The sequence below is a fragment of the Apis cerana genome, linkage group LG4 (assembly GCF_029169275.1).
Source record: "Apis cerana isolate GH-2021 linkage group LG4, AcerK_1.0, whole genome shotgun sequence".
Taxonomy (NCBI): Eukaryota; Metazoa; Arthropoda; class Insecta; order Hymenoptera; family Apidae; genus Apis; species Apis cerana.
The window spans coordinates 11,084,034-11,110,660 of NC_083855.1; the positions used below are offsets into that span (position 1 = coordinate 11,084,034).

Below are 26,627 nucleotides of genomic sequence, written 5' to 3' on the forward strand. Positions count from 1 at the left end.
TTCATATTATATATAACATATATTTTTGCTATAATTCTTTTCCTATTTAACAGCCAAAAAATTGTACAGCTTGTACATTTTAATTTTCGAAATTTCATTATTAAGGATTACTTTTAATAATTATGAACGTTTGCAATCCTTTATTTTTATAATCATATTATTAACTTTATTTTTCTCACATGAGAAGTCTCATAAGATAGTAATTTCTCATTTATCATTCTCATTATATTTTCATAAATTTCTTATGATATCTAATTTATTATGGCCTTATATAATATTAAAAAGTGTTCTTAAATCATTAAGTTTTTCCTACATTTCACTATTTTCTCTCCTTGCTATTAAACATAAAGCACAAATTATGATACAGAACTTATAGCATTATGAGGAGAACCCATTTGTGTTAACACTTTATCTAGCCACTGTAAAGGTCCATGTAAATGTGCTTCAATCCAACAAGGAGTGGATGTAACATCTTGTCTATGATATTCAGCACCCCATCCTTTAACAAATGACATTCTACAACAAAATATATAAATATAATAATTTATGTTGTACTATCATTGATAATGATAATGATTAATTTTTTAATATTAAATTTTACCTTATAGTGCACATTTTTGTTAATTCATAAACTGCTTCAAAACCATGATTAACACTTTGTGAAAGTAATTGGGCAAACTCTTGATTATTAAATATTTTCAATGAACATCCTGGTGGAATCTTACAAACTGTACTAGGATGAAATCCATGGTGATGATTACAATTTCTAGATTGTACAAATATAGCAGAATCAGAAAGACATTCTGCATAAACTTCACCACCTACATAATATAAATGTACTCCTTTGCCTATATGTCTTCTTGTATTTTCAATAGTAGAATTACGATTTACATTGGACAACTGTCCAAGGCAAAACCTATCAGAATTATTACTTGGATTTGTAAAGCCATCCACAATAACAGAGTGGGAATGGCAATGAAAAACTTCACCCACTCTACAATTTAATTCATAATATGCAATAGAGGCCCAGTAAGGTGGTTCTTGGTAACATACTGGAGCTACTTCAGCTGATCCACTTGTATCCATAGCTACAGGATCAGGTGGTGGTGACTGACCAGATTGTGAACCATCTTCAGGAGGAGAATATGCTGGAGGAGGAGTTTCTGGTAATCCATTAGTACCATATGGACTTTGTGGATTTGGTGATGTTGTACTTCCTGGACTTGGAACAGATCCAACAGATGACATAGGTGATGTTGGATTTACACCACCAGTAGATCCAGCATTAAATCCACTAGAAGAATAGGATACATTGTGTGGCATTGTTGGTTCTGCTATTTGTTGAAATGGTAACAATGAATGTCCAGGTGCATATTCTGAATGCCTAGGAACTAATACAGGTGGTAGTACTGGACTTTCTACTCTTTTATAATGATAAGGATTGATACAAACTTCTTTTTGTTTAGCAGAAAAGGGATATTGACATAATTCTAATGGTTTTAATTCATGATGTGATTGCAAATCTGGCCATCTCCACACTCTACAATAAATTACATGTGGTAAACCCTTACGATGAGAAACTTGTAATCTACCATCTAAACTTCTTGGAATTGTTACACATTTACTAGGAGTGCCTGGACAACTTAATGCCCGTTCTAATTCTTCAATTGCACCTTTTCGTTTTTTTAATTTTTTTACTAATGAATCAACTGCTTTTTCTGCCCATTTTTCTTCTTCATCACCCTGTTTCCAACCAAGCAATTTTTTTACAGCAGGACTAGTAAATGAAAATAAACTATTCAATGAAGACATAGGTCCAGAACTTGATGATCCTTCTTCATCATCCATGTTAAAAATACTGTAATATATAAACTATATCTATAAATTTTTTTTAATTTCTGTTTTTTAGTAACCTGTAATTTAATATAATTTTATCAATTTCTGTGTATTAAAAATTTTCTAATTTTAATTCATTTTATAAAAATATTTTTTTCAAATATATTTTATTTTTATAATTAAAATATTGTATATTAATAAAATATTATGACATTTAATAAATATTTAATTTATATTTTATATATGAGAATATTAATACAAATAAAATAAAAAAAATAAATATTGTTAAATATGAGGTTAGAATCTGATATTTGAAATATATAAAATATAAAATATTATACAATAACATATTAAATATTATAAATATGAAAAATTAGTATAATTAAAAATAAAAAATAACTAATAATAAATTATATAGCACTACTTACGTAGAACTTGCTTAGCGATCCAGCATTGTTTTTACTACAGTCTCCCACTCTTGTTACCACATTCTTGACGCCAATCTCTCGCCATGACAATCAAATAAAAATATCTATGAATTTATCGATTTTCACCTTGACCTTATAGTTTCTTAATGACAGCAATTTTATGAATTCGATAAATATTTAAGCAAATTTTTTTGTAATATAAAAGTCACTCACAATATACATAATATTTTTTTTTTCTTTTCTCTTTCACTATAACTTTTCTTCCAATCTCTATCTTTTTCACTCCTTTTCGTGGTAGAATCAGGGTATTTACAATAAGCAATAGTACCAAAAATTTTCAGAATTTTAATAAATACTCATGATCTTCTTCATGTACTCACCAAAATTAAACAGCTAAAAATTATTATGATACATAGAAATATATGAAACAAAATTGATTCCGTTCATATCTCACATGTAGTTTTAATTATAAATATTTATCATAGAAAGAACGAAATATCGTATAACAGTATTATGGCGTTGCAAGAAAATCATGGCGCCTTGTTTATGAAGACTGTTCTCCCATGAAAACTGTTTTAATGTTATGTACGTTATCTACAATTTGTCGAATTATTCTATTTTTATAATTTTTCGTTGAAAACTAACTTTTTTTGCACACTTTCTTTGTAATATATATAAACATTATATCTAATATAATTTATATATAGGTTTACGTACAGCAATAATACGCACCCATTGCACTACGTAACGAGAATGTATTCAACGATAAGGGCTGATCGTAGATGACTCACATCAAAAAGATGATGCATTAGAGAATAAAAAACTTTATTATAATGAACAAATAACTGTTTATTTTTTTAAAAAAATATTTTTTTATAACATTAACAAAATATAATATCTAATAAAGTTATTTTATTAATTTTAAGTTTTATTAAATCGATTAAAGTAAAAAATAAAAAGCTGTGATTGATACAAGTTGTACATAGTAAAGGAGGGAGATTTGATTGTTTTAATTATCGATTGTAATTATAAATATAAAAATTCTTATATTTAAATATTATAAAATTAATATATAGAATAATACAAATTTTTTTACATATTTTTATTAATAAACATATTGTTTTGCTAATGCTCTTAAAAATTTTGCTTTCCGAATATTTGCTGCTTCCCTTTGTATTTCTTCATTATTATTAGAATTCAATTCCAATGAACCAATCACTTTAATCTTAAAAAATAATTAAATATAATAAATATAATGAAATATATATAAATCTTTAAATAAATTATATGTATAATTACTAACTGCTAATTGTTTTCTATGATGTTCACCACGTTTTGTATGTAAATGAATGAGATATTCAAGTATTGTAGTATCCCAAATGCAATGATAATATGCATCCATAGCATCTGCTGGAGCACAACTTTTTTGATCACTAGCTGCCATTTTAAAAGCTAAAGTATAATCTACTTCTTCTAAAAATTGACATAATACAGCAGCTTGTGTATAACATTGTAAATGAGCACAACATTTAATCATGCGTCTATAAACAAGATCATCAATCTGTGATCTTGGTACTGGTTGACTAAACAGATCACTAGCTACCATAATAGCTTCTAAATAATATTTTATTGCACTTTCATAATATCCTAAAACTAAAAATATTATGTTATTTATTTTAGATTCGAAATATTTTAATATATATTTGTTAATACAAACCAAAATTAAGATCTCCCATTAATCTTAACCAAGGAACATTAGTTGGATAATATTTTAAAGCTTGTGTTAATAATTGAAACAATAATTCTCCAATGCTTCTGATATTATAAGAATTAGCACTACAAAATTATGTTTATATATTATTATGTTTATATATTTTAAAATAATATAAAATTTGTTATATGAAAACTTACTTTGGTACAACAGCAGGCCAAAGAGAAAGATACTGCGCATGTAATTCAAGACTAGATTCATCGCGTAAAACATTCCGTAAACGCGCTAATAATGAAATAACAACGGTAAGAACCATAGGTTCACGTAATCTACTAAGTGTACCTCCAATACTAGCAATAACATCTCTTGAAGCACTACCAGTACTTGTTCCACTATTACCACTATTACTTCGTTTTTGTGGTTGATCTCTACTTGGCCCAAAAGCAGTTAATACTAAAAATATAATTTCACATTATATTCTAATATGGAAATTTATATATGGCTTTTTGAGACTAACCCATATCCCATGCTTCTCTTGAAAATTTTCTTCCTGCTTTGTACTTAACAATATCTTGACAAACACTACTAATAGCTGCTGCAAATTCTGAATAACTAAAACGTTTTTCTAAGCTTGTTAAATAATCCCATTCAGTCATATTTAAAAGAAAAACAGTGCAATATTCAATAATTTCTTGTCGTGGAATAACTTGATCTGTAGCTTGTAATGCTCCAAGACATTGTTTACATCTTGTAATTAAGTTTTCTGTATCACCTATAAATTTTTTTTTAATTATCTTAATAATAAAATAACAAAATAATCATAAAATTAAACATATACTTACATATATTTGTTGTTGGCCAATTATGAAGGCGTCTTAAAATTTCAATAAGTAAACATTCCCAGTTTACTAATTTACATAATTTAAATATTAATGTATTGCCACTTTGTGAATGTTGCTGTACTTCTTTTTCTAATACATTTAATATTTCAATTGCTCCTTCAAAATCTTTAGACATTACTAATTCTCTACTTTTTGCTAATAATACATATGAATAATCTTGAAGAAAACCTCTAGAAAGGGACATTACAACACTTTGTAATGGAATAGGTAATTCCCAACAACTATTCACTAACCATAAAGGTTTCATACGATGTTTTCCATCTAAATGTAATAATATTTCATGAATTTCATTAGTATCATATGATTGTATTAATCTTTGTTCTAATCCAAATACTTCTATTTTGGAGTTTTCTGCAATTTAAGTTTTTTATAATTACATTTTATAATAGATTATGATTAATATTTTAGACTATAAAATCAATACTTATGTGTTTATACTAACGAGTATATGTTATTAAAGGTATGCCCCAATCATTTTTTAATAATAAATCCGGTAACTCTAATTCTTCAATAATAGCCGATTTTCTGATGGTATCTAATTCTTTATCATTAAATAATGTCATATATAATGGATCACTAAGTATTTTAGAAGCAAATCCATCAATGTTACTCGTATGTACGAGATAAAGGAGATAGCGCGAAATGCGTGTTTTGTCTTTAGCAGTAAGTTGTTCTAAAACATTTTCAAGAGCCTAAAAAAAATTTTATATAACATGGAAATTAAAATGACAGATATAAATAATTTGTTAAACTGATAGAAAAGTTATCTTACCCAAAAAAATACTTCAATTCCTTTACTTCCAGCTGCTTGTATTTCTGTTATATAATCACCAAGAATTATGCTACCATCCAAAATTTTTCTAATCAAATTTAAACATTGAATTTGAAGCAAAAGATCACGAGCTACTACAATTTTTCTATTAACAGATCCTCCTTGCACATCAAGTTCTAAATTATCTCTATAAACCTGAGGAATTTCTCTTGAAATGTTATCTGCTTGAAGAATTTGTAATATATTCTAAAATAAATGATTATCATTAATTCTTTGCATAAAATTCAATTTCAATAAAATAATATTTAAATATGTACAGTATATTGATCTTTAATTGATGCTTGCAATTGTTGAGTAAGACTGGAAGTTATTCCTTCTATGGATACTTCGCATGCTAAACAACAACCATCTAAAGATTCTTTTCGAATTTTACAATACAACATATCTCCTGAATTATTGAAATTATAAAACAATTCTTTGGCTTGTATAATATGACGTTTTGCTTCTTGATATTCTTCTTTTAACAAATGAAATCTTGCTAAATCATAATGTATCTAAAATGTTGAAGTAATTAATAATGTAAAAAATTATAAAATAATAATAAAAATATCTTACTTGACATTTAAATTCTTCTAAATTAATGGAATACATATTTTCCCAATTTTGTTTAATCTCTATACTATCTTCAGATAACATTTGAAAAGTGTCAAATGATAACATTTTTGGACTTATATCTTTACTTTCAAGAATATTATTTAATACATTTACACTATTAGATACTTGAGCTTCTAATTTCCTAATTATATCATCTATTACACCAGGTGGCACATATGTTGATTCTTGAATACCTGGACTAATATATATAATAAATTAAAAAATAAAATAATTATTAAATATATGAATATTTATTAATATTTATCTTACATATGAAGAAATTGTTGTTTTGACTGTTTATTATTTAAGGCTCTATAAATAATTGCTCTTATATGCCATCTATGATATAAAACAATTGTAAATAACACTTGATCTGAAATTGGATGTATTGTAAATTCAGGTATAGTTGGTATTTCCACAATTAAATCCGATGTTATATAAAGAAGATCTTGAAGTAATGTTAATTGTATTGGTAATGGTAATTTTTTTTCTAATACATCCAAATCCCATTTTAAGTGAGCTGCTATTTTCAAAGAAAGAATTTTTAGAGCAAGATTTCTATGAGTCCATTTAATTGCAGTACTAGATTTTGCATCATTTGATTCAGTATCAACAATTTTTACTTCATTTTCCTTTTGTTCTGAATTTATTGTCATAAATTTGATTATTAAGTCTGTTGCTGAGGGATCTAAAAATAATTTTAAACGATATAATATAATATATTTATTAATAAATTTATATTATTTGTATCATATATAACAATTAAGGTTAAATGATTACTAACCAGGAGAAGGTTTGGATAAATGTTGTTGCAATAAAGATGGATTTAATAAAAATTCAAACCAAAGTATTGTATCAGGAGATATCGGCACAGTGCCTGGTCTTAATAAATCCACATCCATCATTGCATTATTTTTAAATTCATAATATAACCAGAAAAATTATAATTTTATTTCTATACTTTTTAAAGCTTATTTTGAAAATAATCTTAGATGTCGCTAAAATAAGGTATAGTCAAGGTAGTTATTAATGAAGAATATAGATGTCGTATGTAAAAAGCGCGTCATTCTAATAATAAATGTTTGATCAATTATGAATATACTTATTAATTTGTTATATTTACATAATTTAAGAAAATCATATAATTATGGCAAGATTAACTACACAATATATTGAGAAGAAGTGCTCACAAGAGCAATTAAATAAAGCTCTCAATAAAAAAATAAAAAAAGATCAATTATATTTAACTCATTTACGTATGAATAATATGTTTATCAGCAATATTGTAAGTTATTTTTATTAAAATAATGAAATGTAATTTTGATATATGATATATTGTATTATTTTATATATTATTTTAGAGTAATTTCAGTAATTACAAAAATCTTAAAGTAATATATTTACAAAACAATAATATTTCGAAGATAGAAAATTTACACTATGCATCTAACTTAACGCATTTATACCTACAGCATAATATAATAAGTAAAATAGAAAATTTAAATTATCTTGAAAAACTGCAAACACTTTATTTAGGATATAATAAAATATTAGTAGTAGAAGGTCTTGAAAATTTGAAAAATTTAACTGTTTTGCAAATAGAAAATCAAAAATTACCTTTTGGAGAATCATTATATTTTGATCCACGAAGTATACTCGCTTTATCCGTAAGTTTTTTTATTGTTATTTTTTTATTATATATATTTATACATATATATAAGCTTTTTCAGACTTGTTTAAAAGTACTTAACATTTCTGGTAATAAAATAACATCTCTAAAAAATATTAAAGAATTATATAAATTAGAAATTCTAGATGCTACAAATAATATTATTGATGATATCAATGATTTAACAGAGACTATAAATATTCTGATTTCTTTAAAAGATCTATCTTTACAAGGTAATCCTATAACAAAATATTATAGGTACAAGGAAAATCTTATTGCAAATAATGATACAATAAGTAAGTTTATTTATTTGCATTTCTTCTTTTTGACATTTATATTTTATATTTCAAACGATATTAACTTATAGAAACTCTTGATGGAAAAACGGTGACAGATGTATGTAGATGTTTTATGAAAAGATTTAAGATGAAAAAACATCTTTATCATACTAAAAAATTATTAAATACTGCGGATGAAGACATTACAAGTATGATTATTAATAATTAATTTATAGTAAATATAATTTTATATCAATTTTTACATATTATAGGTTCATTAAATTTACCACCTGCATTGAAAGCATCAATATCCAGAGCAATATTTCAACATCCTGATTCAAAATTGTCTACAATTACATCTGTAATTAATAAGACACAATCATATATATATCCATCATGGAAAATTGGTAATTTAAATGGAAAACTATTTCAATTATTCTCATTATAAGTAAAAATATTATAATCTATTTTTTAATTGTATCAGGTGCAAATATTATAAAAAATGGCCGTATTACTCCAAAACCATTTTGGAATACGATTAAAATTAAAAAAACTAAAAAGTCTAATCATGTACAACCAATATTAAACACTGAAATTATTAAATTACCACCTATTTAAATAATTTATTAATATTTTATTACACAGAGTATGGAATATGCAAAAAAAAAAACAAATTTTTTGGATTAGAGGTATTTTTCTTATTTATTAAAAAATTATTCTTTTTTAAAAAATTATTTCTAATTCATTGTATATTTTTTATTTAATTTTTTTATAATTAAATATTAAATAATTTTTATATAAATCATTAAATTATTGCCTGCATGCTGGAAAGTCGTGTATGAGATAAAAATAAAATCAATAATTAAATTGCACAAAAAATATATGGCAAATCATGTAAAAAAAGCGGCAAACTAATTATAATTATTTTGTACAACTTTCTAGCACTGAGGCGACATTTATATGTGCATTAACATAAAATTTTGAAATAAAATACATTAAAATTCATGCGTGTAAAACAATAATTCACATTAAATATAACAAAACGTGCATAGTTAAAGAGTTACGATTTTCTTATACATAAAATACTATTACATAATTGTATATTATAGAACTATAATATTAAGTATAATATTGTAATTATCATATTATGACTAAATGAATCATAGAAAATTTATTAAAGTACAAAATACTATTAACTACATTTGTACACTGCTTGAAGATTTATACTTTATTTTTAAAGCTTAAGTTGAATATAATAAAGAATTTTTATTCTCTATATTATATCTTCAATAAGCAACTCTTCAAGCAGAGTTAATATAAAATTTTGATAAATATAATTGTATGAATAAACGAATAAATAAATTTTAAATGACACAAGCATTTATGATACATATTTGTTAGTCACTATAAGCATGGAATGTTAGATACAATAAAAACAAATATATAAATAATGGAATTATAAGGTACAAGAAAATCAATATCTTCTTTAATATAATTTTACTGTTTTTTTTTTAATATCGAAACATAAAAAATTAATTTACGAAATTTGTAAAAGTGCTTATAAATAAAAAAAAAATAAAAACTTACAAGAAAATACAATGGTTGAGCATATCTGAAATATAAGTTAATACTATGAAATAAAGTGAGATTAATCGATGTATTTTGTAACATTCAAATAATTCATTAGTTGCCAGCATAAAATGAGTTGGTAATATACAAGAGAAAATGCATTTCACACGTAGATGATCTATGATATTCTTTTGCTCTAGAAATTTTTATATTTTCTTTTTTTAAATATTAAATTATATAATTACAACAATACTAACAAATAGAAATGCAGAAAATATTTAATCTTCAAGAAAAATTATATATAGTAAATGTAAATAATTACAAAATTATATATTATATACTAATATAAATATTTCAATTTATTATATATTATTTAAAAAGTACAAAAGTAAAAAAAAATTTCATTTACAATCAATATGCAAATGTTAATAATTTAATATTATAAAATAAATGCTTTGTGCAAAATGCAAGTAATAGTAATGTAGCTTTTAAATAATATATGAAAGAACAAAAGCATAAACAAGCCTTCTACAGTGTGATATGCATATTTTAATGTCGTTTCTTAATTACCACATGTACAATATATATATGTATGTGTATATATATGTGTATATATATATATATATATATATATATATATATATATATATGTACTCACATGCATATACACATACATATATGTTATATTAATACATAAATACATGAAGCAGTGGTATATATTATAATATTTATAACTTTATATATTTATATAACTTTATTTTCGCAAATTGCCTCTTAATAATTTTATTGTAAATTCAGATTATCAGCCTTTTCTTTTTAGCAATATTTCTGTGTTGTTAATACAAAAATTAAATAAACTATTAAACAAATAAAATTTTATATGAACTTGTAGTTTTAAAACTACAAAAGTTATAGCTAAATTTAGACATATACGCTGACCAATGCATCATAGCTCTTGGTATGAAGTTACATATATATAATTTTTTTATCTTAATGTTATTCATAAATCATATTATCTTTGAAATATATAGATCAAGAAAATCTACATAGTTTCCAAAATACATATTTTTAAATTAAATAAAAGATGTATATAGTAATGTTAATAATGTATATTTTCTTTCAATTTACATTATTGAATAATTAGTAATACTCTAAGTTAGGAAACTTTGTAGATCTCTATTTTCTTTGTCAATTAATTATAAATGTTTATGTATACATACATACATTTATATGTATATATTTTAATATATATATTAATATTTAATATTTTATACTTAGAGAACTCTGACTTTGTCACAATAAACATCTATTTTGAAGAAAAAATTGTCACAAATAATTGACCTATACAAAAAATCATTACAGAAAAAATACATTTAAATCGTCTGAAACTTTAAAAAAAATTTTGTGTATTTCTTACAAGTATAAGTCTTCCATTGTTACTTTTCATGTATTGATTTTTTTAATGACTCATTTATATCATTAAATCCATAAAAATTACATTATATATGTATATTATACTGTTTATATTATTAAAATGTATATTGATAATATAGTTACACATGTTTGACTTGTTAAAATGTTTTTTAAGTCATTTTTCAATTTTTTTATTATTTATTATATTAGGCTCAGAGACAAAGTTTTAAAAATAGAAATTTAAATTATAACAAAAAAATCTGCAAAAAATTTTAAAAAATTAAGCTCATAAATATTTTTTAATATTGTTGAACAAGTCTTGGATATTATTTAAATAAACTTTATATGAATAATTTAATTAATACGCTTATTATAGACAAGACATTGCATGAATATCATGATTTTATTATAATGTAAGTTTATAGGGCACTCTGTCATATGTTTATAGTTATAAACAAATTATTTTTCATTTAGGTACATATATAACTATGTATACATAATATGTATAATATATATTTATGCTTCTGTGTATGTAGACAATACATACTTTGAATATGAACACTGCAGTACAAGGTACCATGACATTCTTTTTTAATAACTTGATTTTTAATCAAGTTCAAGCTCATAATATTGGGCAACATTTATTATAAGAAATACATTTTAATTATTAAATGCAAATGTTATTTTTTTATTGCCTTCATTTTGGCAAATTATTTAAGTAAATTTTGATGATAGTAAAACTAAGTTAAATTATTTATTATGCATTATTTAAATGCATATCAATTTAATTTTTTATTTTATTCTTTCTTAGAATTATGAGTCTTTTAGACAAAGAGTGCCCTTTATTTCTTACAAAAGTAATTTTTACCAATTACTTTACTGCGCTGTTTGCTGTTGAATTTCTATTTTTTCTACTGTCATATCAGGGTTCATTGCTGTTGCCTCTTGAATTGCTTCTGCTAAAGCTCTATCATGATCAATTGGATCACCGTCTGATTGTATTGTAATTTTTTGTTCTACACGAGTTTCTACAACTCCATCTCTTTCAGTTTTATACTAAAAATATTATAACATATGTATTTAATCCTATTATAGCTATAACTAGTATATTAAAAATTAATAATTATATTAAAATTCGAAATCTTACCGTTATCGTTTCAACAGTACGAGTTTTACTAGATATTGTCTGAGAACTAACTATTTCTCCAGTTGCACTGTACATACCATCTTCACTTTCAACAGCTACTTTTCTAGTTTCAGTTGCTACTAGTGGAACTGTAGTAGTTGTTGTTACATTACTCTCTGGTTCTCCTTTGTAAATATGTGTTTCAGTTTCAATAACACCAGCTGGATCACCCTGAATTTAAATTTATATAATAATATTTTATTTTTCATAAAAAAATTTTATAAAACATATTCAATTAAATATAAAATGTTGAATTGATACTGTACAATTATAATTATATATTATTATTATTTATATATAATTTTATATATATTATAAGTACAAATATGTTAAATAATACAAAGAACCAAAGCATTAATTCCTTGTTAAAGTATAAACCTTATGTTATTTTTACAAATTAATAATTAATACCTCAAAACCAGCATCTTTGAATATAATAAGTAAATGAAGTTTTCTGCAATAATTAAATGTTATTTTTTATGTCTTTTTGAATATTAAAAAATGAGTATTAAAGAAAGTATCAATTAAAAATATTTGATGCATCTTATATATTCTAATAAATAACAACATTAATATAAGTCATTTATTACAAAAATTTTTAGATTTTTAGAATTTTACTGTTTTAGAAATGTTTTTTGTACAGTAAACATATTTAAACATATACCTTAATGAAGATTTATCCTCAGAACTAAATTCTTTAAATTCTCAAAATCTTGTTTCTAAGAGAATATAACTTTTAACTGACTATGACAACCCTAAAAATTACCTGATAATATTGATTGTAGAAAGCCTGCTGATCATCTTCAAGGTCAATTGGAGTACCTGAATCATCACTGCTTGAACTGGATGTACTGAGCCTTCGTGAGAACAGCTACACCATGCATTGTGTTAACCAAGCCGAGAAAATTAATTACAAAAATAAAAAAAAAAAAAAAATAATTAAATGAAAAATAGCACTAATTAAATTTTATTAATTAACCAATATCCTGAATGAATTAAGTTTTATTGATGTACATGTAAATTGTGATCCCTTCATTTAAATAAATGATATTGTGATATGCATACTGATTTTATTTATCTGTATGTATATTGTACAAAAAATGTCAGAATTAAAATTAATGCTATAAAACCAAAAGCTTCATAATGTTATGTGAATTTCCATCAATATTAAAGAAAATTATTTATATATGTGCAATGATCGTACTAGCATGAAATATTCTAATGATTTAATGTTAGGATCAAAAACGCAATATGTGATTTACATAAATGCTACATGCTTCATCCATTAGTGGCTTGGCATATATTTAAACTAAATTATTACCTGTTCACCAGAAAGTACATGACTTGTTGTTCGAACTTCTTGAGTTACTACTCTCTGTTCTTGTCTTGTTGCACTGGTTGCTGTTGTATGTGCTACAGTTTTTTCCTCTACCTAATATAAAAAAAATATAAAAAAATAATTCTAACTTTATAAAAAATATAATGTAGAGAATATATATAAGAAAATTCAAAATATTTGTAGAAATAAATAAAGTAAAATTATAATCAAGAAAAAATATTTAATGTGAAATTTTGCGAAAAAAAGAAACTTATAATATTACAAACCTGACTGGTTTTTTGATTTTTTTCAAGATCCTCGTGCATTGTAGCAGTGCGTGTAGTAACAGCAGTTGCTGTCATGTATGGAGCTCTACCATCATCTGATGTCTCTGCCTAAATACAACTACAAGGTAACTAAGATCTTATAATAAAGCAGCAACATATATATATATATATATATATACACAAAATTACAATAAATGCAAGAATTTGATATTATTTATTTAATTTTAAAATGATCAAAACCTTTTTATCTAAAACTCACATTTATCACTTACATTAATAACACATTTACTACATGCAATACTCAATAGCTAAAAATCATATAATCTACAATCTACAATACATATCAAACTACTTAATAAATTATATTTCAATATATCAATATTTGAATAATGTAATAAGTTGGAATTAATAAAAAATTTTTCAAAAGGATATGGATATGTATATTACTTAAAAAAATACGAAATAAAATTAAATAAAAAGAAATTGAATTAAAAAAAAAAAAAAAGAAAAAATATAAAAAAATCAATGAATACTTGGAATTTTAAGTTTTTAAATGGAATGGTTAGAATGTTTAATATTTTTTCTTATATTTTTTAATATTAGAAACAATTATTATATTATTATATATTTATTTTAATGTATCTTAGATAATTGTGAAAGTTATATCACCTTATTAATTTGTGTAGAAACAGTTACTTGGCCTGTTCCTCCAGGAGTAAGATCTTCCACTTTTTCTTCTATATTTTGTATCACACCTTCTTGATCCTTTACTACTGATTGTTTGGTTGTTGTTTTTACTATTGTTGGGGTAGTATTTGAAGATAAAACTTTCTTCGTTTTTGAAGAAATTGGTTTTAATACATCCCGTATATCCTTTAAAATAGTATAGTATAATATAGAACTAGAAGAATCAGCGAACAACAATGTCACAGAATCAAATCTATCTATGTATTAGGAAAGCAAATAGTACAATCTTGATTGATGTATGAAAAAAATGAAAAACATTCTAAAAGAATTGCTTAATTATATGCATTTTTATGATCTCAAAGAAATAAAAATTTCTTTAATTAAAAATTTGTTCGCGCCATACAGATTTTCATATGAAGATATATAAAACTAAGATATGTAAAACTAGAAATTAAATTTTCTTCAGGATTAAAAATTCTCATCTCAATTAGTTATTTCACTCCAATTTATGGGATTAATTTACATAAACTATAAAAATTAAGACATCGTATCATGGACGAAAATATATCAACAATATTTATTTATGTTAAGGATAATAATAAAAAGATTTTAATTAATAATCAAGCTTGACTTTGACTGAATATTCATTATAATATATACTGAATTTTTCATTTTCAGATTATTAAAAAATGATAAAAGGTATTACCTATATGATAAATTAAAAAATTTAATAAATCAAAATAATCTCAAAAGATAATATAAAATAACATAAAGTACAAAATGAAAAATTAATGAAAAATTTAATTAAAAATTTAAATTTTTTATATATGCAATTTATATTAATAATAAAATAACTACAATGAAAAATCAAAATCTGTAAATCACAAAATTTTAGCAAATGAAATTGGATTTTATTAAGGATGATATATTTATATAATTATATTAAAAAAAGAAAATAAAATTATGGGAAGGATGGAAAGGAAAAACTAAAAAAATAGTATAAGTATATAGTAAGTTATATATTCAAACTACTTATATACTCAAACTATCCAAAATCAACTATCAAATGCAAATAGAAATTACAATAAAATTTCATTTATATAATTTCATTAAGAAATAAAGAATTCATATAACTGAATCATTTGTATATTAATATAATACTATTGATACATAATTTTATATTAATGTATAATATATTCGTTTATATATTAATAAAATGTTATGTATTATTTATTTTGGCATAAAATATGTATAATTGTTATTTAATTTAAATTAATTTTATCAATGATTTATTTTTGTTAATTAAGATGTTAATTGAATTTTTTAAATTTAATAAAAGATTGCTCCAGTTATATGAAATTTGTATTCTATGAGTTAAAATATAAATAATCGTGCTTCTAAATAAAAAATATAATAATAATAAAATATTAATATAATAATTAAAATTAATGAAGCAAGTTAACATAATAAAATATGAAATAAAAGTAATAATAAATTGCCAATATAATAACAATAAAAAAAATATTAATTACAAAAAGCAATATTATTGCAAGATTTCTAAAATCTTTACAAAAAAGGTGATAAAAAAATAGACACAAAATGAGAAAAAATTATGATTTTAATACTATGATTTCATTTTTGTTATTTGATATATATATATATATATATATATCAAAATAAATGAAATATGAAAAGAATGAATAGTAATATAAATACAAAAAATAATTTATATAAAATTTGAAGAAATATTAATTATGAACAAAATAAATAAATAAATAATATAAATAATATAAAAACTCAATTTTTTCAAATCAATAGAATTCCAGAAATTAATTAAATGAATTAATAACATCTATATAATTTTTCTTACAAATTTACTTCTAACATATTATTATAAGCAAACGAACAAGCAAAAATGTAATTAAATCTACTTATCTGAATCTGATTATTTGAACGAAAAATAGGTAGTAAAGCGAACTCCTATTACATGAATGATTCAGCTATACAAATAATTTATCCCTCGATGAGATCACATAAATATAATTCTTCCGTACTTACCTTTATTTTGTCTTTTTTTTCTTTATCTTTTTTTTCTAATGTTTCCTTATCTTTTTTTTCTGACATTTCCTTGTCTTTTTTCCCTGATGTTTCCTTATCTTTTTTTTCTAACTTTTCTTTTTCTTTTTTGTCTGATATTTCTTTCTCTTTTTTGTCTAATATTTCTTTTTCTTTTTTGTCTGATATTTCTTTTTCTTTTTTGTCTGATATTTCTTTTTCTTTTTTTTCAGATATTTCTTTTTCTTTTTTTTCTGATACTTCTTTATCTTTTTTTTCTGATGCTTCTTTATCTTTCTTCTTTAATTCCTTTTTATTAAATGACTTTATTTCATTGTCAAGAATAGCTATTTTTTCTGCCATTTCTTTTTCTTTTTTTTTTAATTCTTTTTTACTGGGCGATTTTATATCGTTATTATCAATAGCAGTTTTTTCCGCCATTTCCTTTTCTTTCTTTTTTAATTCTTTTTTACTAGGTGATTTTATCTTATCATTGTTTTCAAGAATAATATTTTTTTCTGTCATTTCCTTTTCTTTTTTTTTAAACTCTTTTTTATTGGATTTTATATCATTATTATCAAGAATAGCATTTTCATTTATTAAATCGGAATTATTTAAATCATTATGATTTTCTTTTTCGTTTTCATTTTGTTTATCCTTTTTCTTCTTAAATAGACCACCGGGCGGTAGGACCGCAATTCCTCCGACCGGTTTCTATAAGTAAATTTATAATCACACATTGCTTCATGCAAAGCACGATTCAACTCTATTGCTACGCTATTATTAACTATATTTACATTCTCTTGATATATATTTCATGCTAGATAATTAATTACGGTCTGCGCTCTCAAAAAAATGTTAATTATTATTTTGTTAAATAAATTTTTTTTTTAGCTACAAAATTTACTTGTAAATATGGTATATTAAAAAAATTTTTTTTTAACATGTAATAATTATTATGTGCATGCGAACATAAGCATTAACGCAATTAAATAGCATAATAAAATTTTAAAAAATTTGAAAATTCATCTTTGAGGCGATGGCCGTATAATGTTCGCAAAAAAGAAATAAAAAATAGCAGCATGCATCGAAAAAAAGGAAAACACCAAATGGTCACATACATTAATATAGATAGATATATGTTGATTAATGCATGATAGTTCCAGGTGAAATTCTATACCTTTTTGCCACGATCTGCATCATATTCTCCTTCCAGGCTACTGGTACTGCTAGCTGATGTTGTTCCAGCACTTGTTTTGCGTGTGAGCTACCGGTGTTAGTTAGGTGTCAGTTAGTTTTTATGGTTGAAGCACTAGGATGTGAATATTGAATTCAAATTTGTGAAATTAAATTATTACATACAAATGCCATGTTCAATTTTTTGGTAATAGTTACAAGATAAAATTTTATAAAATCTATAAATATCTAAATTTCTTGCAAAAAATAAATTTCAAATCTGTATGAATATATACAAGTTAATTAACTAAATATTATATAGATTTAGAGAATTATTAATTTTTAATTTGTTAAATTAATTGTTAAATTTTTAAATTTTATGCATAATTTTTAATTAATGTTAATTAACTTGCATGTGCATTATTTAATTCATTTTTATGATTTTGGAATAAATGTATTAAAATGACTAATGCATTCTACTATATCTAATACATGGCATACGAAAACTTATCAACATGCCATGACTACAAATCTGTCTGTTTAATTTAAAACAATAGTGCACAATGATTAACTTGGACTTTTTATAAAATATATTATTTTTTGCTTTTAAGTGAACCAATTGGTGTTCTACAATTTCTCCCTTTCATAATATAATTATCATTCCAGTAATATTTAAAAAGTTATGATAACAACAAGAATACTTATATTAATTAAATTTATTGTTATATTATCAAAATTTAAAAAAAAAAGCTTTATTTGAAAGCGTAGACCGCAGAAATATTTTCTTTAAAATGATTTTTATGGAATAATTTTCAATTTGCATGACGATTTCATGCATCCTCTACTAACTATTACTATTTTCGATGTATGTAAGAATATTTTTTTTACCTTTTCTTTTTGTTTTTTAATTGGACTAGGCCGTTGATCTATATGCTCCATATCAGGAATCATTTCAGGTTCATAGCTCATTGTATGCCTCTTACTTGGTTCTGAACCATAAGATTCAACTTGTTTAGGACCTCCTAATGCTGTATAATGCACACATACCTTTCAAAATCTCAATGTGATAACTTTGTAATAGCGGTATCAAAAGAGCACTTGGTAAATATAGTAACTAAAATAAAAAATAAATATCAAAAAAATTTTTTACCATCCATACTACGAGATGTAGGACGACGACCACTTAAAGATCTTTCAAATTGTGGAGGTTGTCTGTCAATGGGAGTCTTCTTCGTTTCGTAATGAGTTCTACCTGAATATCGGAAACGAGAGCCTAAATGTGGTAATAAACCTACTTTTTTTACAGGCTCAGGACTCATGAGCCTAAAAAATAATAAATAAATAAATAAATAAATAAATAAATAAATAAATAAATAAATAAATAAATATAGTATATTATGTCAATTTATGTTATTTTATTTTGCAAATTAAAATAATTATTAGATAATTATTTACCTGAAGAAAGTATGGTGTTCTACACACACTTTCCATAATTTTTTTGCAGCTCTATGATTTGCTAATTTAAAACCAATTGTCGATTCAAATTGTTCAAATTCACCTGGTCTGATCTTTATATAAAAGTTATGCCTTTTGTACGAGATTTTTAATATCTTTGGCCAAGCAAACCTGTTGATTCTCAATCGATCCCTATAGACGAGAAGTCCAGATGAACATACACCTAACATTATATCAACACCTTCAGAGTCTTTAGCAGGATGAAGATCAACTCCATACATTGCTAATTTTTTTGCATTTTCGAGATAGTGAAGTTCCGCTTCTGCGGGTGTTTGACCTCTATAAATATACAAAAATTTTGTATTATTTTTTATCCAATAATTATAATATTACATAATATTACATAATTAATTACATAATAATATAATATGTAATAATATAATTAATTAATCAATAAACGAAACTAACTTATGTGTTTTGTGTAGATCCATTACTTTCTCCACTAACTCTGGAGTTTGATTAGGAGCAAATTTGAAGTCTTTTAAATATGTACGGCCATGTTCTTCTGGATCATAATCTCCGACCTCTGATTGAACTAAATATGAACCTAAAAGAGCGTGGGTTACAAAAGAACATGGCAATCGTCCTGTAATAATATCATTTCTTATTTGAAGGCATAATTGGTAACGAGTTATATCTTCTTGTAACTGAGCCGGATCCGGTGGATAAAATTTCACCTCAAAATTAAATTTCCATGGTTCGTCTGCAAAAGTCAAAAATCGTCTATAAAATCAACAATTAATTCTAACAATAATTATATAATGTATATATCGAAAGAAAGAAAATGTCTATGTACTTTTTATAAATTTTGCAATTCTTTTATCCAAATCTAACCAATTTCGTGAATCGTGCCTGTCCTCGTAAATAAGACCAAAATAATCTTTTTCCATTAAATTCATACTTTGACATATCATATCAAGTAACTCTTGACCTTTCGCTTTTCTCTGAAACAAAATCAATTTTCATGCAATCTCATTACTGTTAAACCAATACATATTATATTTTTTTTGACAGAATGAAAACAAAAATTGGTAATTTACATCTATATGAAAATCTTTCACTGTCCCATCCAGCAATGTAATCCTCGCAAGAGCTGTTTTGCCTTTGCTGACTGGACTTTTCGTTGGGGAGTTTGTATCGGTTCCATTTTCTGCTGTTACTTCTGGTTGACCACCAGCAGATTTCTGTTCCTCCGGCATACTTCAACGCGCTAAAAAGATTCCACGTGTCAATCCGATACATTGTACAGTGATACAGTGAGGAATGAAATAATAATTCTAAATAAATAAATCCGTTTTCTTAATTGTCGTTTATATTCAAGATATATCGCGTGTTGTTTCAATATATTCGAGTGTAGATCCTGCCTAGACTCGAGGGTGCCATATAGAGAAATAATCAATATTTGTCGGAGCTGTTCGAGTTACATATACCCCGTCTATAAAATGCCCTGGTCCTACCTCATTAACTAAGGGGAGAAAGAGAGAAAGAGAGAGGGAGAGAGAGAGAGAGAAAACATTATTACTTTAAACTTGAACTTATTTTATATCCATATAATTTAAATAAAATCTTTTCTAATAAGAAATTAATTTCTTTTCTGTCGTAGTATTTAACATTTATTTAACATTACTATATATTCTTATCTAGTATATATCAGATGTTTTTATCTTAAAAAAAATATTTGTAAATAGAATTATATTTTATATCTCTATTGCATTCTATAATGTTCGATTATAATTCAATACCGAGTTTGTATAATCTCTGGAATCTACTCATACGAGATATGGCGAAAAAAAAAAAATATTATTACTAAACAATTTCGTAAGAAGTTCGAGAACAAGTAATAAGCATGTAAGAATATAGTTATATAATTATCCGCAATAGAAACACGTGTGTACATTTATCACAGGTCGTTCGCCTTCTGACAAAGACAGATAGACAGGTATACAAGTCCCCACGTAAGAGCGATATCTCGATACAAAGCCAATAAAACCGCGATATTTATAATGCCGTGCCTATCAAAATATACGAGTCAGATATTATTAGACGCGATAAACCGACTATAAAAATCATGTCTGCTTTACGATCGATCGAAGGATTTGATTGGAAAAGGTTTCGAAGGGAAGTGTATGATGGAGCATACATCTGTATAATATCGCCAGAAAAACCAGAATCAATTTTTAGAAATCAAAAATAGTCGTAAGATAATATACCCGCGACCCTGACCGACACGCTTTATCGAGTCTACTCTACCATTCGAGTCGGCGAATACTGTGTAGACTCCCTTATGCAATGCCGGAGAGCAAATAGTAATTCAACCTCAATTGCATGGAATCAGAGCCATACTAGGACGTTGTTTGTCGTTGCAAATACTATTAACGCGGCGAGCCGAGAGAACGAGGGAAAAAACGAGCTCGCAACGATTCCTCGAGGTTTTCGCGATTTGTTTCAGGAATCGAGGCTGACCCTGTGAGTCACGCACGAGCAGATGCACGAAGGGAGAGAACTCTACGCGTATCATTAAACGGAAATCACGGTTTAACATTCAATTCGAATATCACGTTGCACAACAACAAAACCCCATCGATCCCAACAAAAGAATAATTATATAAATCTGGATTCTGCTTCGTTGTTGCGCAATGTTGTGATTAAACGAGAGAAGGGAAGGGGAAGGGAGGGAAGGAGGAAGCCAGCGAGAGAGAGAGAGAGAACAAACAAGAGAAAATACTTTTGTAACGTAATACCTTGGTATAAAATAGAATAGAAACTTTCTATGTCGATAATATAAATAGAATATCGATGATTAATTGAATCAGAAATAATTTGTATTAAAGATTCGAATATATCTATGATTGAATTACACAGAAAACACGGTAGAATTCCTAAAAATAATGGTTGATTCGCAAATTCTGACATCATCGTCGCTGAAACAAAACGTTCTTCATCTTTACGAGGCCGATGAAATAACACCCCGATTAGGAAACGCGATGACGTGCCTGCCAATACTATACGTATGCATACACTCTAATACGATTGACCAAGTTAATCCTTGACTAAAAGGATCAACGATATTCCAGAAATTCTTAGTAAGAGGTATATGCACTCGATGTATACGCAGACCACACTCAAGATCCCGATAGATATCAAATAAGCATTTGAAACTTAAAGCGTACGAGGCTGAATCAGCGAGACACCGTAGAAGAAACCGGTCGATCGTCTCGTTTTGCTAACGGGTCAGTTGAAAGTTTAAAGGCCTGCTGAATGGAGCGAGCAGGTCTGAAAGAATCCGCTTTTTTCGCCAACGTCGCGAGAGAGATCCTTTCAAGAGATGCGTGGGTTTCATTTGGTCGTGCGTCAAAGAGAGCTTATTGTAAACGGGGGCCGCGTGATCCACGGCACACGCCTACATCGATCTACCATGTGTACTACACGGCTGGTGACGTTACGTGAACACATCTCGTCCTCTATGCGCATTAAAGAGCTATCGTCTTTAATGAATAAATTCATATCTCTCACAGCGCGGAGTAATTTTCGAGACGTTGCGTTGGTTAAAAAAAAAAAAAAAATAGAAAAATCGAAATTTATAGAATCGTTTCTTTTTCAAAGATCGAATTTATCAAACTACGAATAAATTCTTAAACGATGCGATAAGAATGAAATAAAAAGCACAAGTGTGTTTATTCTCACGCATACCTGTTGCGAAAATAAATTAACGTTCGATTTACGCAACAACAAAAATAAATTTTTTTGCAAAAATAAAACAAAAATTGGAAAATATTATTTCGAAATCCAAACGATATAAAGTAAGCTTAACGAAATCCAAGCAAACGATATATCAAGCTTCCAGTTAACGTTTTCCAGTTAACGGAATCTCAATCTCAGTTTCAATCGTCGATCCAGATTAAGTGTCAACCTATACGCCACATCGAACATTGATACGCGGATAACGGATCGATGAAATGATTCCGCAAACCGTATCCAGGGAGGAGGACGAAGAGCACGGAAGATTCATTAGAAAACAGTTTTGCATATGCATGCACGACTGGGTTTATTAGCCTCGTGGTGGTAGTGTTTTGCGATCGTACGTGAATGGATACACGTTGACTCCAATTCGAGCAGAAGCGGACGCGGCATTTAAATCCCTCGTGTCGACTTCAACATAATGCCAGTCCTCCGGCATCGCGTGTGCGACATCGTGTAGCGACGAATCGATGAAAAGCCCAGCTGGGTTCTTCCAAAGAACACAAGGAGCAAGAATGGGGAATCTCCACGGTGGGATGTTTGATCGATCGACGTTTTCGCGTTGTACATCGCGGTCGGATATTTGCGGACGGATAATTTTCCGGTTGGCAAAAACAGCAACGAACGATCGCTGAAACATAGCCAAACTTAGAAATCAGGTTCAGGTGGTTCAGGTTATTTCTATAATAGCTTTCTACTACCTAGAAACATGCCTAGTTGTACAACTTGTACGATTAGAAAGACCAACTTTCTTTTTTTTTTTTATTCCAAATCATCCGATTTTTAAAGCGATAAAATATTCGTCGATTCGTTTCCAGAATAGAATGATATCATTGATGCACGTTGCTATATTATTTTCATTATTTTCGTGTCGAGGCTACACGATTTTGTTTGAAAGAAAATTTTTCAAAAAGAAAGAAAAATCAGAATCCATCCTACTTACTTCGACGAGTATTTGATTCGAGAGAAATTAACGAGAAACGGGAACAAGTTTCTCGTGCGTGAAAATTATGGTAAAAGGGAAGATGAGGGTGGAGAGCTCGTTTTATACGAGATGATGGCGGTGATTTCCGTAGCGGGTACAAACACTGCCAGATTTATTGTAGAGTCGATTCATACGCGAGGGTGCGTACTCAAGTTGGGACAGTTTTTATCGGGTGTCGTGCAGACGCGTCTCGTTTCACCGATCGCAAGCAAGGGGTTCCCTCCCCGCGTTTATCTCGCTCTCTCGTTCAACCCTTTCTTTCATCGGGTTCGCAACGGCATTCATCGTAGGTCTTCCTCTGTCGCGAGTTTCAATGGTACGAATTGAAGGGGTGAGAAGGCAAGAGAGGGAGGACAGACACAGAAGGCGAGGAGCATTCTTTGATGCGTAAAATTAAAGGGTTGAGATCTGTAAAAACGTCGTCGAAAATTTTACCAACCAGAATTCCACCGATTCTTCTCTATTTCACTCCTACGCTGAATTCACCCCTACGTTCTTCCCCGCGCGGTTACGCGCAAATTTATCCACCTCGAAGAACGACCAAACACCTTACCCTGTAATTTCAAACCACAGACACATTAAGGGGCGATTATATATTTTTTTTCGATCTAAAGAGTAAGACTTCGTGTGTTATCGAATCGAGAGACGGCGAACGGTTCGTACTTTAATTAAACACTCCACGCCACCGGCCCCCTTGCGTATTTTTACACGAGGATACGTTCACAAGTGTTCCAAGGGTCCCTCTGTTACGTGCATGTAGAATTAAAAACTCGAGAGCTCGTCATCGACGAAAAAAATATAATACACGCTGCCTTGGTCGCGTGTCACGCACCATGCCGCATGACTCACCTTTAATTTTAATTACCCTGTAATTTATAATAATTTCAAGAGGTTACATACAGCACGATTAAATTTTAAATTTGATTATATCGTTATCGATCAAAACTCATGCAATCTGTTTTCTCTAAATTCCTCCAAGTTTCAGGACAGAATAAATGCAATAAGAATTTTTACGTAGAAACGTAAACGAAACGTAAACGATCTTCTGCTTCTATAGTTTCACACAGTGATTTAATGCCATAACAATGGCTATTTTTTTACGAGCGATTTTTCCCCGTGTAAACTGAGATAATTAGCCGTGTCCTACCATAACATCACGATGCTGTTACACCACGTCGTTATTGCGCTCTTCTTTTTCACGGTTAAATCGTTCACCGAGCCTAGCATTACTATGTTTCCCGGTTATGAAAAGTTTCCCTCCATCTCTAGAAAATGTCTCACGTCCCTGATTTCATACTTTTTCTTCGACGGTCGAGTGCGAAAGTGACCGATTATTTTAAAAATGCACGAATCTCAGGCTTTCTAGGGGAAGAGTGGTAAAAAATAAACGCGATTCGACGTAAGTAAGTACCGCGTGGTTTCGTCGAGGAGAAAATACGTTTGCCGATTAGATGCGGCAAGCGGCCATGACGGAAATAGAAAAAGCGAAAGAAAGAAAGCACGTATCTCGTTGATTACATGCGCGATTTAATCAAAGCACAAACGTTGCGCGAATGTACGTGTGTTCTATATGAACACGGAGAAACTCGTAAAGTATTTGAAAAAATTTAAATCCATAGCTTAAAATTACGAACTACGATGTATTACGTTAATTTCTCGAATAAATCTTTTTTTGAAACATCATATATTTACTAGAATAATAATTAATTATGTCTACACGCGCTTTTCTCAATTAATTTTATTATTTTATATTTGTATAACAATTATCCAGAATTATTCAGAATTCAAAAGAAAAATTGCAATTTTTGTTTATAAAATGTAAATTTAATATACAACATAGATTTACGTGTTGCTCTGAATATAAAGGATAGTACAAAGAATTAGACGAAAGGTTAAATTGATGGTAAATTGCAATTCCAATCATAGTATAACGAAACACGTGACGATCACAGCCACGCCTTGTTCGCATTTATCCTCCAAGTTTCTTTCGTGCGGTGAACGCCGATACTTCCGGCGATTGCTTTACGGAAGACTGGTACTACTACGCGAATGTCAGCCAGCCGTACAATTAAATTTTACGTGAATCGAGCAACCACGCGGAGCACGCTTACTTGTAGTACGCTAACAGGTGTGATACGTTTGGCGCAACTGCTATTACAATTCAGTCGAGATTTTATTTCGGTAGGTAGACCTTGATAAAAATACCATGTGATTTATCAATAAGTTGGTATCTAATATCAACAAATAGAAAGTATTATTTGATAAATTTGATAAAAAGATCGATTATCATACGCAATGAATATTATTTATTGGTCGATATACACATCGCGCGTTTTTAGTTTACTTTGGATAATATTTATCAGGCATAGCGAATAAATCGATAAATGTAATATTAAATAAAATTAAATAAATAATAAAAACTTTATTTTATTTTCGATAGTTTGTTGA

The 26,627-nt window shown here is 27.0% G+C and overlaps 4 protein-coding genes and 1 long non-coding RNA gene across 21 annotated transcripts in view; 2 read left to right on the top strand and 3 right to left on the bottom strand.

The window, feature by feature from the left end:
- LOC107996140 (protein mothers against dpp) lies at positions 1 to 3,053 on the bottom strand. Of its 2 annotated transcripts, XM_062074145.1 has the most exons (4): positions 2,645 to 3,025; positions 2,265 to 2,549; positions 602 to 1,913; positions 1 to 516 (listed from the first exon to the last, which is right to left on the bottom strand). In XM_062074145.1, the coding sequence occupies exons 3-4, from the start codon at positions 1,846 to 1,848 to the stop codon at positions 357 to 359; spliced, it is 1,407 nt and encodes a 468-aa protein (XP_061930129.1). In that variant the 5' UTR covers positions 1,849 to 1,913; positions 2,265 to 2,549; positions 2,645 to 3,025; the 3' UTR covers positions 1 to 356. The 2 variants fall into 2 exon arrangements, with proteins under 2 accessions (XP_061930129.1, XP_061930130.1); XM_062074146.1 differs by having other exon boundaries at positions 2,265 to 3,053.
- On the top strand, positions 2,717 to 3,489 carry LOC133666046 (uncharacterized). Its single transcript, XR_009829575.1, has 2 exons — positions 2,717 to 2,849; positions 2,972 to 3,489. It is a non-coding gene; the product is annotated as an uncharacterized LOC133666046 (long non-coding RNA).
- LOC107996147 (integrator complex subunit 8) lies at positions 3,291 to 7,225 on the bottom strand. Its single transcript, XM_017054062.3, has 12 exons — positions 7,088 to 7,225; positions 6,574 to 6,991; positions 6,265 to 6,502; positions 5,967 to 6,203; positions 5,650 to 5,895; positions 5,320 to 5,569; positions 4,818 to 5,228; positions 4,493 to 4,747; positions 4,176 to 4,428; positions 3,982 to 4,100; positions 3,568 to 3,917; positions 3,291 to 3,489 (listed from the first exon to the last, which is right to left on the bottom strand). Exons 1-12 carry the CDS (start codon positions 7,206 to 7,208, stop codon positions 3,370 to 3,372), a joined length of 3,018 nt encoding a protein of 1,005 aa, XP_016909551.2. The 5' UTR covers positions 7,209 to 7,225; the 3' UTR covers positions 3,291 to 3,369.
- On the top strand, positions 7,193 to 10,478 carry LOC114577294 (protein phosphatase 1 regulatory subunit 42-like). Of its 3 annotated transcripts, none has more exons than XM_062074150.1 (6): positions 7,193 to 7,322; positions 7,437 to 7,588; positions 7,665 to 8,268; positions 8,340 to 8,459; positions 8,523 to 8,657; positions 8,735 to 10,478. In XM_062074150.1, the coding sequence occupies exons 2-6, from the start codon at positions 7,451 to 7,453 to the stop codon at positions 8,866 to 8,868; spliced, it is 1,131 nt and encodes a 376-aa protein (XP_061930134.1). In that variant the 5' UTR covers positions 7,193 to 7,322; positions 7,437 to 7,450; the 3' UTR covers positions 8,869 to 10,478. The 3 variants fall into 3 exon arrangements, with proteins under 3 accessions (XP_061930134.1, XP_061930136.1, XP_061930133.1); XM_062074152.1 differs by lacking the exon at positions 7,193 to 7,322 and having other exon boundaries at positions 7,343 to 7,588; positions 7,665 to 7,970; positions 8,034 to 8,268; XM_062074149.1 differs by lacking the exon at positions 7,193 to 7,322 and having other exon boundaries at positions 7,343 to 7,588.
- Positions 8,925 to 26,627, bottom strand: part of LOC107996055 (protein 4.1 homolog) — a 20,030-nt gene continuing 2,327 nt past the window's right edge. For 2 of the 14 annotated variants that reach the window (XM_062074137.1, XM_062074136.1), the window contains exons 2-17: positions 24,843 to 25,045; positions 24,619 to 24,733; positions 20,497 to 20,666; positions 20,253 to 20,400; positions 19,865 to 20,159; positions 19,397 to 19,735; positions 19,092 to 19,264; positions 18,830 to 18,969; positions 17,946 to 18,032; positions 16,769 to 17,479; positions 14,693 to 14,896; positions 14,024 to 14,131; positions 13,740 to 13,850; positions 13,185 to 13,289; positions 12,380 to 12,589; positions 8,925 to 12,288 (exon numbers count right to left, since the gene is read on the bottom strand). In XM_062074137.1, coding sequence (XP_061930121.1) covers positions 12,109 to 12,288; positions 12,380 to 12,589; positions 13,185 to 13,289; positions 13,740 to 13,850; positions 14,024 to 14,131; positions 14,693 to 14,896; positions 16,769 to 17,479; positions 17,946 to 18,032; positions 18,830 to 18,969; positions 19,092 to 19,264; positions 19,397 to 19,735; positions 19,865 to 20,159; positions 20,253 to 20,400; positions 20,497 to 20,655 — 2,970 coding nt within the window. In that variant the 5' untranslated portion in view covers positions 20,656 to 20,666; positions 24,619 to 24,733; positions 24,843 to 25,045 and the 3' untranslated portion in view covers positions 8,925 to 12,108. The remainder of the gene's footprint in view (positions 12,289 to 12,379; positions 12,590 to 13,184; positions 13,290 to 13,739; positions 13,851 to 14,023; positions 14,132 to 14,692; positions 14,897 to 16,768; positions 17,480 to 17,945; positions 18,033 to 18,829; positions 18,970 to 19,091; positions 19,265 to 19,396; positions 19,736 to 19,864; positions 20,160 to 20,252; positions 20,401 to 20,496; positions 20,667 to 24,618; positions 24,734 to 24,842; positions 25,046 to 26,627) is intronic. The other 12 variants (XM_062074135.1, XM_028665831.2, XM_062074133.1 and 9 more) reach the window with 8 other exon arrangements.